Source organism: Pecten maximus, chromosome 9 (assembly GCF_902652985.1).
Source record: "Pecten maximus chromosome 9, xPecMax1.1, whole genome shotgun sequence".
NCBI lineage: Eukaryota > Metazoa > Mollusca > Bivalvia > Pectinida > Pectinidae > Pecten > Pecten maximus.
Window position 1 is genome coordinate 41,309,276 of NC_047023.1, and position 13,631 is coordinate 41,322,906.

The window sequence follows — 13,631 nt, forward strand, 5'->3', positions numbered from 1 at the left end:
ATTCTACACAAACAGAAGGTCGACACCAGTATTTCCCATTGTAGTTAACACCTCAGACAAAACAGGAGTCATCTACAACACCTGTAGATATTGATTATACCTGTAAATTGTATAAATTAACACAACAATCAAATGTGGCCCAACACTTCTACAATTGATCAAATCATGGACTCTAAGGTTCCTAAGTAGATCGAACTGAGCGTGCCATGGATCAAGATCCCAGTCAATCCTAGATCATACTTTTGACTCCAGCCTTCCAATCCACCATGGATCAAACTCCCAGTAAATCCTAGATCATACTTCTGACCCCCAGCCTTCCAATCCACCATGGATCAAGATCCCAGTCAATCCTAGATCATAGTTTTTACCCCAGTCTTCCAATCCACCATGGATCAACTCCCAGTAATGGATCAAACTATCACTCCCATGCCGCCCACTTCCATCATGGATCATTCCCTTGACTCCTAGCCTCCCAGTCCTACATCGATAAGCATGGACCAAACTAGCTGTCCCAGTCTCTCAGTCCACAGTGGATCAAACCAACAACCCCATCAGTCCACATTTACATCCTACCAGGAAACTCAATTTTCTGAATCTATCAACAACTCCATGATTCCAAGCATTCCAGTCCACAGTGGATCAACCCAACAAACCCCAACCAGGCACTCCAAACTCCCTGACCCATGGTTAGTGACTCCTCACGGTTAGTGACTCCCCACGATGGACTACCTCAATGACCCACCCTCCAGCTTCCAAATCCACCAAGGATCAAAGCAACCAACCCCAGTTCCTCAGTCCGTGGATCAAAGCAGCATACCAGTCTGTGTTTGAACTGACAAAAATCAGTGTATAGACCCAGGGACAAGTGAACAGGAATCACAACTACAGTGCAACTTCCGAAAACCGAACCTTCTAAAAACCGAACACCTCTGAATACCGAACGAATTGTCATTGTACGGAATTGGTCCTTCTTTATTATAGTATTAAAAAACTTCCAAATACCGATCCCTCTGAATTCCGAACACCGGACTGATTTTGTGTCCGGTTCCTGTTAAAATATACCAAAAATTACTTCTGAAAACCGGCCTTACCTGGGCGATTATGACACGAGGTCAGGCCAGTCAACCGTGAAACAACAACTGTGACGGGTATTGTGTGAAGCCTTCTTGTCTCGGGACCTACGTAGGTGATTTGTACAGGTATCCAATATATACCCCAAGGGGGCATTATGACGGAAGGCCTAGTGTATAATCAACACGACAATTATGAAACAATGCCACACTTCATTGAAGCGCGTCGGTTCGTTTATCTTCTCAATGCAAGTAGAGCTAGAAGCCCGAGTTTCGCATTTAATTTAAATGAGGCCCAAGCGATGTCGGAAATACGACCAGTATCATCTGATCAACTGTAATTGATATTGAAACAAAACATCTTCACACCCTTTAATATTATTTGATGTGTAAAATATTCTGTATCGGACTATTGGCCCCATCCACATGACGAGGCTTCACCGGATGTAACAAAATGTAGGCCGATAGTAAAGTGTAGTTGTACATGTGAAAATACTGTTTAAAACTATTGTTATAGTCATTTGCCTTTCTTATATATTCTGCAATATAAACATTGATTAACTTTCATAATATGCATATTATTCAGACAATCCAAATTGTCTAAGTATGTACGTGCCGTTTTGGAATCGGGTGCATTCTAATAAAACATCGTCCAACCAATTATATCCGGAATTTGACCGGTCATTTTTCGATCAACTTCTCCAAACCGAACCCTCTATAAACCGAACAAATAGTCATGTCACATGCATGTTCGGTTTATAGAGGTTCCACTGTATGTGATATCTGATCATTACATAGAAATAAAGACATATCTGAAAAGAATCTGTCACAACCCTAACTGACTGAGAACTCTCATTACACAAATCTTTATTTTTTCTTCTTTCTCTCAATTCAATTATTTTACAGCCCCAGTTCTATATATATAATACAGAGAAAGCTGTGTCATTGATACATATGATAAAATCTTCTTAAATCACAATTAAACATAATTATGCATGTATCAATGGCATTTTAAATATAATGACACCAGTAAGACGCTGTCCGTGTCATTGTGTCGCTGTTACGGGGTACACAAACTACACTGTAACTGTCTTGTGATACATGTGAATGGTGGAGTAAAAGTTAAACAAGACATAACTGGATTTAAGGGATAGTTTATATAGGGACCTTTGGTATTTAAAAATTCAGCACAGAGAATTATACACTTATTGATGAAAAGTGAAAATCTTCCGTTTACATCTTACTGTGATTTTTGCGTCAACTTTATCAACAAACATTACTTTTAGAAAAGCACAACGGTATCTATCGTAATGTATGTGGGTAGACTTCTGCCTGTAGAATCTTAAATCTGTATAAATGAAATCAGACTTAAAATCTCAGATTCCAGATCCTAACTTTCAAACTTCGGGAGATAAGCTAGTTTAGTAATTTGCTGACAAAACTTCATGAAACTTGGCTGTTGTGCCTAGTCTATGTATACAGGTACTGACATTGTGTAAAACCTAAAATAAAAAGGAACTACAGTACAGCTCAGTGTAAAATCCTTACCTTGAGATGTCATTGAAGCTGAGGAACAACCGCTGTAGGCTGGGTAGATTGTCTACATCAACCTGGAAACATACACATCAAAACAATTACAATGGACTCACATCTCAATTACAGAGTACCTAAAACTGTATACAGGAATTTTTGTTTAAATTGTTTTAAAAACCAGACTCCATGATGAAATACATGTATATCAATCAGAAAATCTTTTGTTAATCCCCCAGACCCCATTAAAGACAACTAAATGCAATGTCTTGCCAAGTCATTCAAACAGTAAATGTAGGTCACAGTGACCTGCTTAACATAACATGGTGTGTTACTCAATGGAGAGATTCAATATAAATTGTCAGCTGCCCACACTTTGGAACCAGCGTTAAATGTGAAACTTTACTAACCTGTACTAATCAGAGTTAAATGATTTTTTAAACATTTCATTAATTAAACTGAAAATGTAGGTCACAATGACCGACTTTTACACACATTATGTTTATTCATATTCCGTAGGGTAATCACAGACAACCCTGAAACTCAAACTTGTTTGAGATATCATGGTCCATTGTATTTGTGTGAAGTTTCAACAAAATCCCTAAAAGAATGAATTCGAAGCCACTAAAGAGGCCCATGGGTGTTAACGGTCACCCGAGTTTTGAAATATTTAAAGTTTACCCCCTCCTCTGTGGCAAGTGAGAGAACCGAGGGTCATGAAATTCACAATTTGGTAAAGCACCTCAAGACCCTTCCATCTATGGAGAGTATTTGATTCTAACTTATTTGGGTCTTGACAAGAAGCCGGGGTCAGTCAGTGCCAATATGCTTGTACTATTCAACAGACATCCAATACTGATAAATCTAACAAAAATTGTATTATTTCCGATGCCAATTGGAAGAAATGATGCTTAAAAGTGTGTTTTCCCTATATAAACTATAGTAAACTTTACCCCCTCCCAAGGGGGAAATGTGAAACCCCAGGGTCATGAAATTCACAAATTTGGCAAAGGACCTTAGACCTTTCTATCTGTGAAGAGTAATTGATTCTACCATATCTTGGAGTTGAGAAGAAGGTTTTTGAAATTTTAGTCAATTTGATCTTTTTTGCCCTACCTCTCAGGTTCCTTGGGGGTAAGGACCATTTAATTCACAATTTTGGTTGACCTTTATCCAAGGAAGCTTCCTGCTGAATTTTATTAAATATGGTTCAGCGGTTTGGGATAAAAAGTTGAAAATATAAATTGTTTATGGACTGACAAACAGTGACATTGATCTATATCTAAACCCTGAAACTAATAACAACTTGTTTGAGATACCAGAGTCCTTTGTATTTGTGTGAAGTTTGATCAAGATTCCTAAAGGAATGGAGCTGATGGAGTGCTGACAAGTGGCGGTGTACGTACAAGACAGATGGAAAGGAATACGAAGTCCACACGGATTCACCAGTAGGAGACTAACAAAAAGTTTTGGGAAAGTTGAAGGATAAATAAGATATTTAACAAAATTAGCAAAAATGCTGGTCACATTACACACCACAGTTCTGATCCTGTTACGACGGAGGTTCAGCTCCGCGAGGGAGTCCAGGCCTGACAGATTGTCAACATAAGCGATCTGATTCCCTGCAAGGTTCAGCACTCGTAACTCAGACAGATGGTTTAGATTCTCAATCATACCAATCTACAAAGATAAGAAACAAATAATAAAAGTTAGAGTTGAATACAAAAGGTCCTAATAATGGTCATAGGTCAACAATAGATTAAGGTCAGAGAAAAAGCAACGAATATTCTACATATTGTAAATTGGTATACATTTATTTTTATGAGATATCAATTTCCACTTAATAAAGTATTTTTTTAGATTTAATTCTGTTTGTTCTTTCTTTGAAATGCTTAAGTTCATTTTTCACATATGAGAATATCACTATATACACATAACATTTTACTTAATCATTCTACAACTACTATAGAAATATGATGGAACTTTTAAAGTGTGAATATTTGACTAAATTTCTCTGTCAGCTGATCAACTGAGAATATCTATGACATGAAAAAATATCTTTGTCTATTGATTTACAGAGAATCAACCATGAAGGCAATAGTTTGTATGTTGTACAGAAAACATTTACATGTTATGTATGGAAAACAAAGTATTTACCGGAATTCAGGTACTGAAAAATGGCAAAAGTGCAGGGGCTAGTAGAATTCTGATCAGGGTTATAGTTATAATGAGTTTAACAGACCCTTGGGCTAGTGGAAAAATTTCAGAATTATACAACCCTGAGTAGGTAGCAATGATAGACAGATAAGTTGTGTATTGACAGCGTTAGATAATGACAGCGTTAGATAACAAACCGATGATAGACAGATAAGTTGTGTATTGACAGCGTTAGAACACAAACCGATGATAGACAGATAAGTTGTGTATTGACAGCGTTAGAACACAAACCGATGATAGACAGATAAAATGTGTATTGACAGTGAACACAAACCAATGATAGACAGATAAGTTGTGTATTGACAGCGTTAGAACACAAACCGATGATAGACAGAAAAGTTGTGTATTGACAGCGAACACAAACCGATGATAGACAGATAAGTTGTGTATTGACAGCGTTAGAACACAAACCGATGATAGACAGATAAGTTGTGTATTGACAGCGTTAGAACACAAACCGATGATAGACAGATAAGTTGTGTATTGACAGTGTTAGAACACAAACCGATGATAGACAGATAAGTTGTGTATTGACAGCGTTAGAACACAAACCAATGATAGACAGATAAGTTGTGTATTGACAGTGTTAGAACACAAAGCGATGACCACACCTACCTGATTCCCGTGTAAATCCAGGACGTCCAGTTTACAAAGCGTTTCTAAATTTTCTATTGCTTTTATTCTGAAATGTGAGAAAAACAACATTATACTAAATATATAGTTATGTAAATATAAAATTCAATATGAACTTTTCTTGAAGTTGTTTAGCTTTGATTATCATAAAGCTTAAACTACATAAAATTTTAGTCTAAAGCTTACTTATATTTTTAGCTACAATTATTTTCTCGAGTACCAAGAGATATTGGAATCCCAAGTACATACTTAAATTGCCCATTTTCACTACCTTGAGATATATCTAAGTACATAGACAACCTGATTCCAGTATACCCCCCTAACTTTGTTGCGGGGGTATAATTACCCACAGATTTAAGTCCATACTTGTTTTTCCCCAACATGAGTACATGGAGATATTTGAGTACATACTTGTTTTTCCCCAACATGAGTACTGGGAGATATTTGAGTACATACTTGTTTTTCCCCCAACATGAGTACTGGGAGATATTTGAGTACATTTTCCCCAACATGAGTACTGGGAGATATTTGAGTACATAAAGTGGAACCTCTATAAACCGAACATGCATGGGGCATGACTATTTGTTCGGTTTACAGAGGGTTCGGTTTGGAGAAGTTGATCGAAAAATGACCGGTCGAATTCCGGATATAATTGGTCGGACGTGTACACACGTAGACAATATTTGGTTTGTCTGAATAATATGCATATTATGAAAGTTAATCAATGTTTATATTGCAGAATATATAAGAAAGGCAAATGACTATAACTATAGTTTTAAACAGTATTTTCACATGTACAACTACACTTTACGATCGACCTACATTTTGTTACATCCGGTGAAGCTTCCGTCATGTGGATGGGGCCAATAGTCCAATACGGAATATTTTACATATCGACTAATATTAAAGGGTGTGAAGATGTTTTGTTTCAATATCAATTACAATTGATCAGATGATACTGGTCGTATTTCTGCCATCGCTGTTGTCTAAAAAACATCACAGGCTTCATTTACGAAAACAACCCCCTTTGGGCCTCATTTAAATTAAATGCGAAACTCAGGCTTCTAGCTCTACTTGCATTGAGAAGATAATCGAACCGACGAGCTTCAATGAAGTGTGACATTGTTTCATAATTGTCGTGTTGATTATACACTAGGCCTTCCGTCATAATGCCCCCTTGGGATATATATTGGATACCTGTACAAATCACCTACGTAGGTCCCGAGACAATAAGGCTTCACACAATACCCGTCACAGTTGTTGTTTCACGGTTGACTGGCCTGACCTCGTGTCATAATCGCTCAGGTAAGGCCGGTTTTCAGAAGTAATTTTTGGTATATTTTAACAGGAACCAGACACAAAATCAGTCCGGTGTTCGGAATTCAGAGGGATCGGTATTTGGAAGTTTTTTAATACTATAATAAAGAAGGACCAATTCCGTACAATGTCAATTCATTCGGTATTCAGAGGTGTTCGGTTTTTAGAAGGTTCGGTTTTCGGAAGTTGCACTGTACTTGTTTTTCCCCAACATGAGTACATGGAGATATTTGAGTATATACTTGTTTTTCCGCAACATGAGTACTGGGAGATATTTGAGTACATACTTGTTTTCCTCCAACATGAGTACTGGGAGATATTTGAGTATATACTTGTTTTTCCCGCAACATGAGTACTGGGAGATATTTGAGTACATTTTCCCCAACATGAGTACTGGGAAATATTTGAGTACATACTTGTTTTTCCCCAACATGAGTACTGGGAGATATTTGAGTACATACTTGTTTTTCCCAAACATGAGAACTGGGAGATATTTGAGTACATACTTGTTTTTCCCCAACATGAGTACATGGAGATATTTGAGTAACTTGTTTTTCCCCAACATGAGTACTGGGAGATATTTGAGTACATACTTGTTTTTCCCCAACATGAGTACTGGGAGATATTTGAGTACATACTTGTTTTTCCCCAACATGAGTACTGGGAGATATTTTAGTACATACTTGTTTTTCCCCAACATGAGTACACGAAGATATTTGAGTTAATACTTGTTTTTCCCCAACATGAGTACATGGAGATATTTGAGTACATACTTGTTTTTCCCCAACATGAGTACATGGAGATATTTGAGTACATACTTGTTTTCCCCAACATGAGTACATGGAGATATTTGAGTATATACTTGTTTTTCCCCAACATGAGTACTGGGAGATATTTGAGTACATACTTGTTTTCCCCAACATGAGTACATGGAGATATTTGAGTACATACTTGTTTTCCCCAACATGAGTACATGGAGATATTTGAGTATATACTTGTTTTTCCCCAACATGAGTACATGGAGATATTTGAGTACATACTTGTTTTTCCCCAACATGAGTACATGGAGATATTTGAGTACATACTTGTTTTTCCCCAACATGTGTACTGGGAGATATTTGAGTACATACTTGTTTTTCCCCAACATGAGTACATGGAGATATTTGAGTACATACTTGTTTTCCCCAACATGAGTACATGGAGATATTTGAGTAAATACTTGTTTTTCCCCAACATGTGTACTGGGAGATATTTGAGTACATACTTGTTTTTCCCCAACATGAGTACATGGAGATATTTGAGTACATACTTGTTTTCCCCAACATGAGTACTGGGAGATATTTGAGTACATACTTGTTTTTCCCCAACATGAGTACTGGGAAATATTTGAGTACATACTTGTTTTTCCCCAACATGAGTACTTGGAGATATTGGAGTACAAACTTGTTTTTCCCCAACATGAGTACATGGAGATATTTGAGTACATACTTGTTTTTCCCCAACATGAGTACTTGGAGATATTTGAGTACATACCGTAAATATTCGGGTATAGTGCGCACTCGCGTATAGTGCGCAGGTACGTTTTTGAGGTTCATTTTCAAAAAAAATAAAAAAAAAATTTTTTTTTCAATTTTCAACTGAGCGGTAGATGAATTTTAAAGCATAAGATTATAGGAATTTTTAACTTATGAAAGCTAATTTACAATGTACCACATTTAATTAAAATCGCCGGTCAGATTTGACAAATTGGATTGACAGGTTGTTTACATTATACCGCCACATGCCTAGTCAGCTTGCAAATTGTAGCGGTCCCATCTACGCTGTTGTACCAACAAAATAATTAATCCTACTCTCAATTACCTTATGATTTTCACGCAGGTATGGTCTCTTGTGGTATCTTTCCACGAACATACAAAGCTAATTAAGCTCAATTATAACAAGATTGAATAGTAAGCTGACTGCTACGTAATGTAACACAGGCCGCCATTTTGTATACAGTACGGAAACAAGTCTGCAGTCGTCGTGCTGGTCACAACTTTTATATCAATGAATTAACATGTGTAATGGATAAATCTACAGTGCAGACGATAAATAAGAGTAACCTGGTAGTTTGCACAGTCATATCGTATTTTATAAGGCCAGTTGGTCAGTGACTGCCGCACGAGATTAAGGCATTAGTGTACCCGAGCCGAGCCTAATTGCGCATGCGTGCTGGTACAGCTTCCGTAAATAAACAAGTTGAACCTTAGCCTATCAGTTTCTGGCAATATTCTGGATTTATAAGGTGATTAATTTAGAAGTATGAAATAATTAAGTACTGCTATATCATTTCAAGTTTTGTTTGATGTTAATTGAGATGTTATACATCGTTTTGGACCTGAATACGGGAACATGCTCAAGTGAGATCGTATGTGTACGGAACATGTGACTCACGATCGACTTAGATAAATCCACGTAATTGCTGATAAATACACAATTTCAAGAAATTAAACATTAAAATAACTATTCATTTCTTTGATTAGTGTGTTAACTATTACTTTCTTAATGCTTTATATATGTTATATATAAGTATTAAATCAATCCTGCTGTGAAAGGAAACGATCACAAATCTCTGTCAAATCACATCCATTCTGACTGGGAAAAGGCTTGTACTTGCGTATAGTGCGCAGTGGTCTTTTTCACTTGTCAATTTTTGAAAAAAAGTGCGCACTATACGCGAATATTTACGGTACTTGTTTTTCCCCAACATGAGTACTGGGAGATATTTGAGTACATATTTGTTTTCCCCCCCAACATGAAAACCTGGATATATTTAAGTACATACTTGTTTTTCCCCAACATGAGTACCCGTAGAGATTTAAGTGCACTGAGGCCGGAAATCTCCTCGATCTGGTTGTCATACAAGTCGAGAAAGATGAGGCGCTTTAAGGTGCTGAGGTGTTGGATCTTGCCGATCATGTTGTGTTGGTAGTTCAGCAGCCGTAGCTGCTCCTCGCCCTCTAGTATTGGACATACTGTCAATTTCCGCCTGCAAAAACATGATTAATTTTATTTCTTACTTTCCAGTATTTGCTTTTTAACCTGGTCAAAGGGAAGTAACTGGTTATCAATTTGTCAGTAACAAAACAATGTCCTATTAAAGTACAGAAAATAAAACTTCCAATTAAGTCGATCCATACACAGTGTACTGAGCTAGGGACTGCATGTCTGAATTAATCTCAATAGGACCCATTTTGTAAAATAGAAAATAAGAATACTCTTACCACGTAACTGGACTATTAAACCTTGTAATACAGCCTATCATAACACTATTTTGACATCCTAAATAATTCATGAAGTCACAATAAATATATAACTACACATGATTGCCTCTGTAGAGAAAAACATACTGCTGAGTTGGTACTTGCCTGTCTTATACAGAAATTAATTTGAGAATTTCAACTTATATTCTCTATAATACAAGTTCTGTGATAAACAGAATCTTACACTCATGGCTATGTCATATGTAATTCATTAAACTTGACAAGAAATAGTTTAACTTGCCTTTAATTATTAAAATTGTTTAATGAATTCCACATAATAATAGCCAGCCATGTAAGATCCTCTATATAGTGGGATCACTGATACCTGTAAAGGGAGATCAGGGAATCTTTGGTAGAAGTACGGACAATTCTAATTGGAGGAAACAACACCATCATCTTGAGATGTTGTCTGAAAGCTGCACGTCAAGTATCGGCCATTATTTCTTAGTGAATATTTAACAAAGCTGATATGATATGTAGAGAAAGACCACAATATGTTATAGGGTTGATATATAAGGTATGAGGATGTTTGACCATGATATGTTATAGGGTTGATATATAAGGTATGAGGACGTTTGACCATGATATGTTATAGGGTTGATATATAAGGTATGAGGACGTTTGACCACAATATGTTACAGGGTTGATATATAAGGTATGAGGACGTTTGACCATGATATGTTACAGCTAGCCTGGGTTGATGTATAAGATATGAGGACGTTTGACCACGATATGTTACAGGGTTGATATATAAGGTATGAGGACGTTTGACCACGATATGTAATAGGGTCGATATATAAGGTATGAGGACGTTTGACCACGATATGTTACAGAGTTGATATATAAGGTATGAGGACGTTTGACCACGATATGGTACAGAGTTGATATATAAGGTATGAGGACGTTTGACCACGATATGTTACAGAGTTGATATATAAGGTATGAGGACGTTTGACAATGATATGTTACAGAGTTGATATATAAGGTATGAGGACGTTTGACCACGATATGTTACAGAGTTGATATATAAGGTATGAGGACGTTTGACCACGATATGTTACAGAGTTGATATATAAGGTATGAGGACGTTTGACCATGATATGTTATAGGGTCGATATATAAGGTATGAGGACGTTTGACCACGATATGTTATAGGGTCGAGAGTTTAAGGTATGAGGACGTTTGACCACGATATGTTATAGGGTCGAGAGTTTAAGGTATGAGGACGTTTGACCACGATATGTTATAGGGTAGATATATAAGGTATGATGATGTTTGACCACGATATGTTATAGGGTAGATATATAAGGTATGATGATGTTTGACCACGATATGTTACAGGGTAGATATATAAGGTATGATGATGTTTGACCACGATATGTTACAGGGTAGATATATAAGGTATGAGGACGTTTGACCACAATATGCTACACGGTTGATATATAAGGTATGAGGACGTTTGACCACGATATGTTATAGGGTCGATATATAAGATATGAGGACGTTTGACCACGATATGTTATAGGGTCGATATATAAGGTATGAGGACGTTTGACCACGATATGTTACAGCTAGCCTGGGTTGATATATAAGGTATGAGGACGTTTGACCATGATATGTTACACGGTTGATATATAAGGTATGAGGACGTTTGACCACGATACGTTACACGGTTGATATATAAGATATGAGGACTTATCCTGACTATGTTGGTTTCTGCAACGTCACACATTCTGGAGCTATGAAACTTAAAAATTCTCTGGACTTCTTCTTCTGATGATAACAGAGTTAAAATTGCTTTATAACAGATTTTTGGAGGATGTAACTGACCTATCAAGGTTGAGTCTGTCTGGATTAGAGGACCTTTCATCAGGCGTCCTATACACCACCGGTATTCCAGGGGCCGAAGGACTCTCCGCAAATATCACTCGGTCCCCTACAACAACGAAAAATCTGTCCGTTAATATCTAAATTTCATTCCTGAGAAAAAATATCTTCACTTTTGTAAAAATATGCCAATATATACTCTATCCAATATACCAGAGACACATCTTCATCATTGTAATTACGATGTTGTTATGGTTATATATTTTGAATATCACAAGTCATTCCTGAAAACAGAATGTTTCATTGATTGAAAAAGCATATACTTAATGTGAGATAACATTAAACATATACTTAATGTGAGATAACATCAAATTCAAGATAATTACATTTTATTTTGTACAAGATACAAATATTTCTAATTTCATTACAAAAGTATTTTTTTCAATTGGCATTCAAGCTTACATAAAAGTAAAATAGAAACTGAAATCTTACATAACTAATGAAGAGCAAGCAAACTTCATGGAATTTGTCTTTTTTTGCTAGCAGTCAATTATGTTGACATTTATATTGAACATGAATGCCAATTGAAGGTTCAAAACTTAAAGAACAAATATTATAAACAAACACTACTCATTCTCCATACATAAAATATAAAACTACAAAAATGATTTTTAACATCCTAGATATTGTTATCTGTCGTATTTGTTTTTGGCAATACCAGGTAATAAACTTACAAAATCTCAAAAAATGTGGTTTCATAGTTAAAGATCTACAAAAGATGATCTTCCTGTGCTGACAAGGAATCAAGTTCTGATTGAAAGCATGTAAAGATTCTTAATCAAACCAGAATGTCCTATCAACAGCTTGTTTGTTTTTGTCTCCCTTGTGATAACAGAACTGATGCTGAATATGCCAAAGATATCTAACAGGACACCCCAGCTGGTCCATTGGTATATTGTAGAACCAGTCATATTCCAAATCCATCTCCTGAAGATAAATTCATTCCCTTTGTTGTCATCAGCCTCAATAACGATTTGCCCTTTTATATAATTACCTCTTCTATGACTTTGAGGAATATGAACAAGCTATATAAGTTTACATCTCAGAAGTTTTAATAACATTTTTAGCCCTACTCTTTCAAAGATTACATTTCTTAAACATGCATTATAATGGGCTTGACCTTTAACCTTTTCATTACTGCAGTTCTTAGGAATATGGCCAGAGGTATGCATAAAAAATTATAAAACAAAATTAAGTCATGCTATTTATAGAAACATGTATATTTATCAAATATTAAGATAACTTGACCTTTGACCGTTGCTGTGATCTTGAACTTTTGAGTGCAAACATTGATCGTGACATATTGTCTATTTTAGTTTTATGAAATATAACTTTAAAAGTCATTTTAGATATACAAACTATCCTTTCTTACATACACAAGTCTAAGTCATTCTAGATATACAAACTATCCTTTCTTACATACACAAGTCTAAGTCATTTTAGATATACAAACTATCCTTTCTTACATACACAAGTCTAAGGACCACTTTGTGAGTGATATTTTTAACACCCTCAAAACAATCAAGTGAACAAAAGAAAAACACAATTTGATATTTTTAAACAAGTGACAAATTTCAACCGTGTAAAGTTTCCAATACAGCAATCTAGCCTTGTATCAAAGCTTACTTCTAAGTTGTGCTGGTGAAAAAAAATTGAACAAATTTTCTCAGTGGAA

General features: G+C 36.1%; 1 protein-coding gene across 6 annotated transcripts in view; it reads right to left on the reverse strand.

Annotated features, from left to right (window-relative positions):
- LOC117334475 (leucine-rich repeat-containing protein 49-like) overlaps positions 1 to 13,631 on the reverse strand; it is a 129,064-nt gene that overhangs the window by 88,371 nt on the left and 27,062 nt on the right. For all 6 annotated transcript variants that reach the window (XM_033894122.1, XM_033894121.1, XM_033894120.1 and 3 more), the window contains 5 exons: positions 11,900 to 12,005; positions 9,592 to 9,795; positions 5,433 to 5,499; positions 4,137 to 4,280; positions 2,619 to 2,680 (listed from right to left, as the gene is read on the reverse strand). In XM_033894122.1, coding sequence (XP_033750013.1) covers positions 2,619 to 2,680; positions 4,137 to 4,280; positions 5,433 to 5,499; positions 9,592 to 9,795; positions 11,900 to 12,005 — 583 coding nt within the window. The remainder of the gene's footprint in view (positions 1 to 2,618; positions 2,681 to 4,136; positions 4,281 to 5,432; positions 5,500 to 9,591; positions 9,796 to 11,899; positions 12,006 to 13,631) is intronic.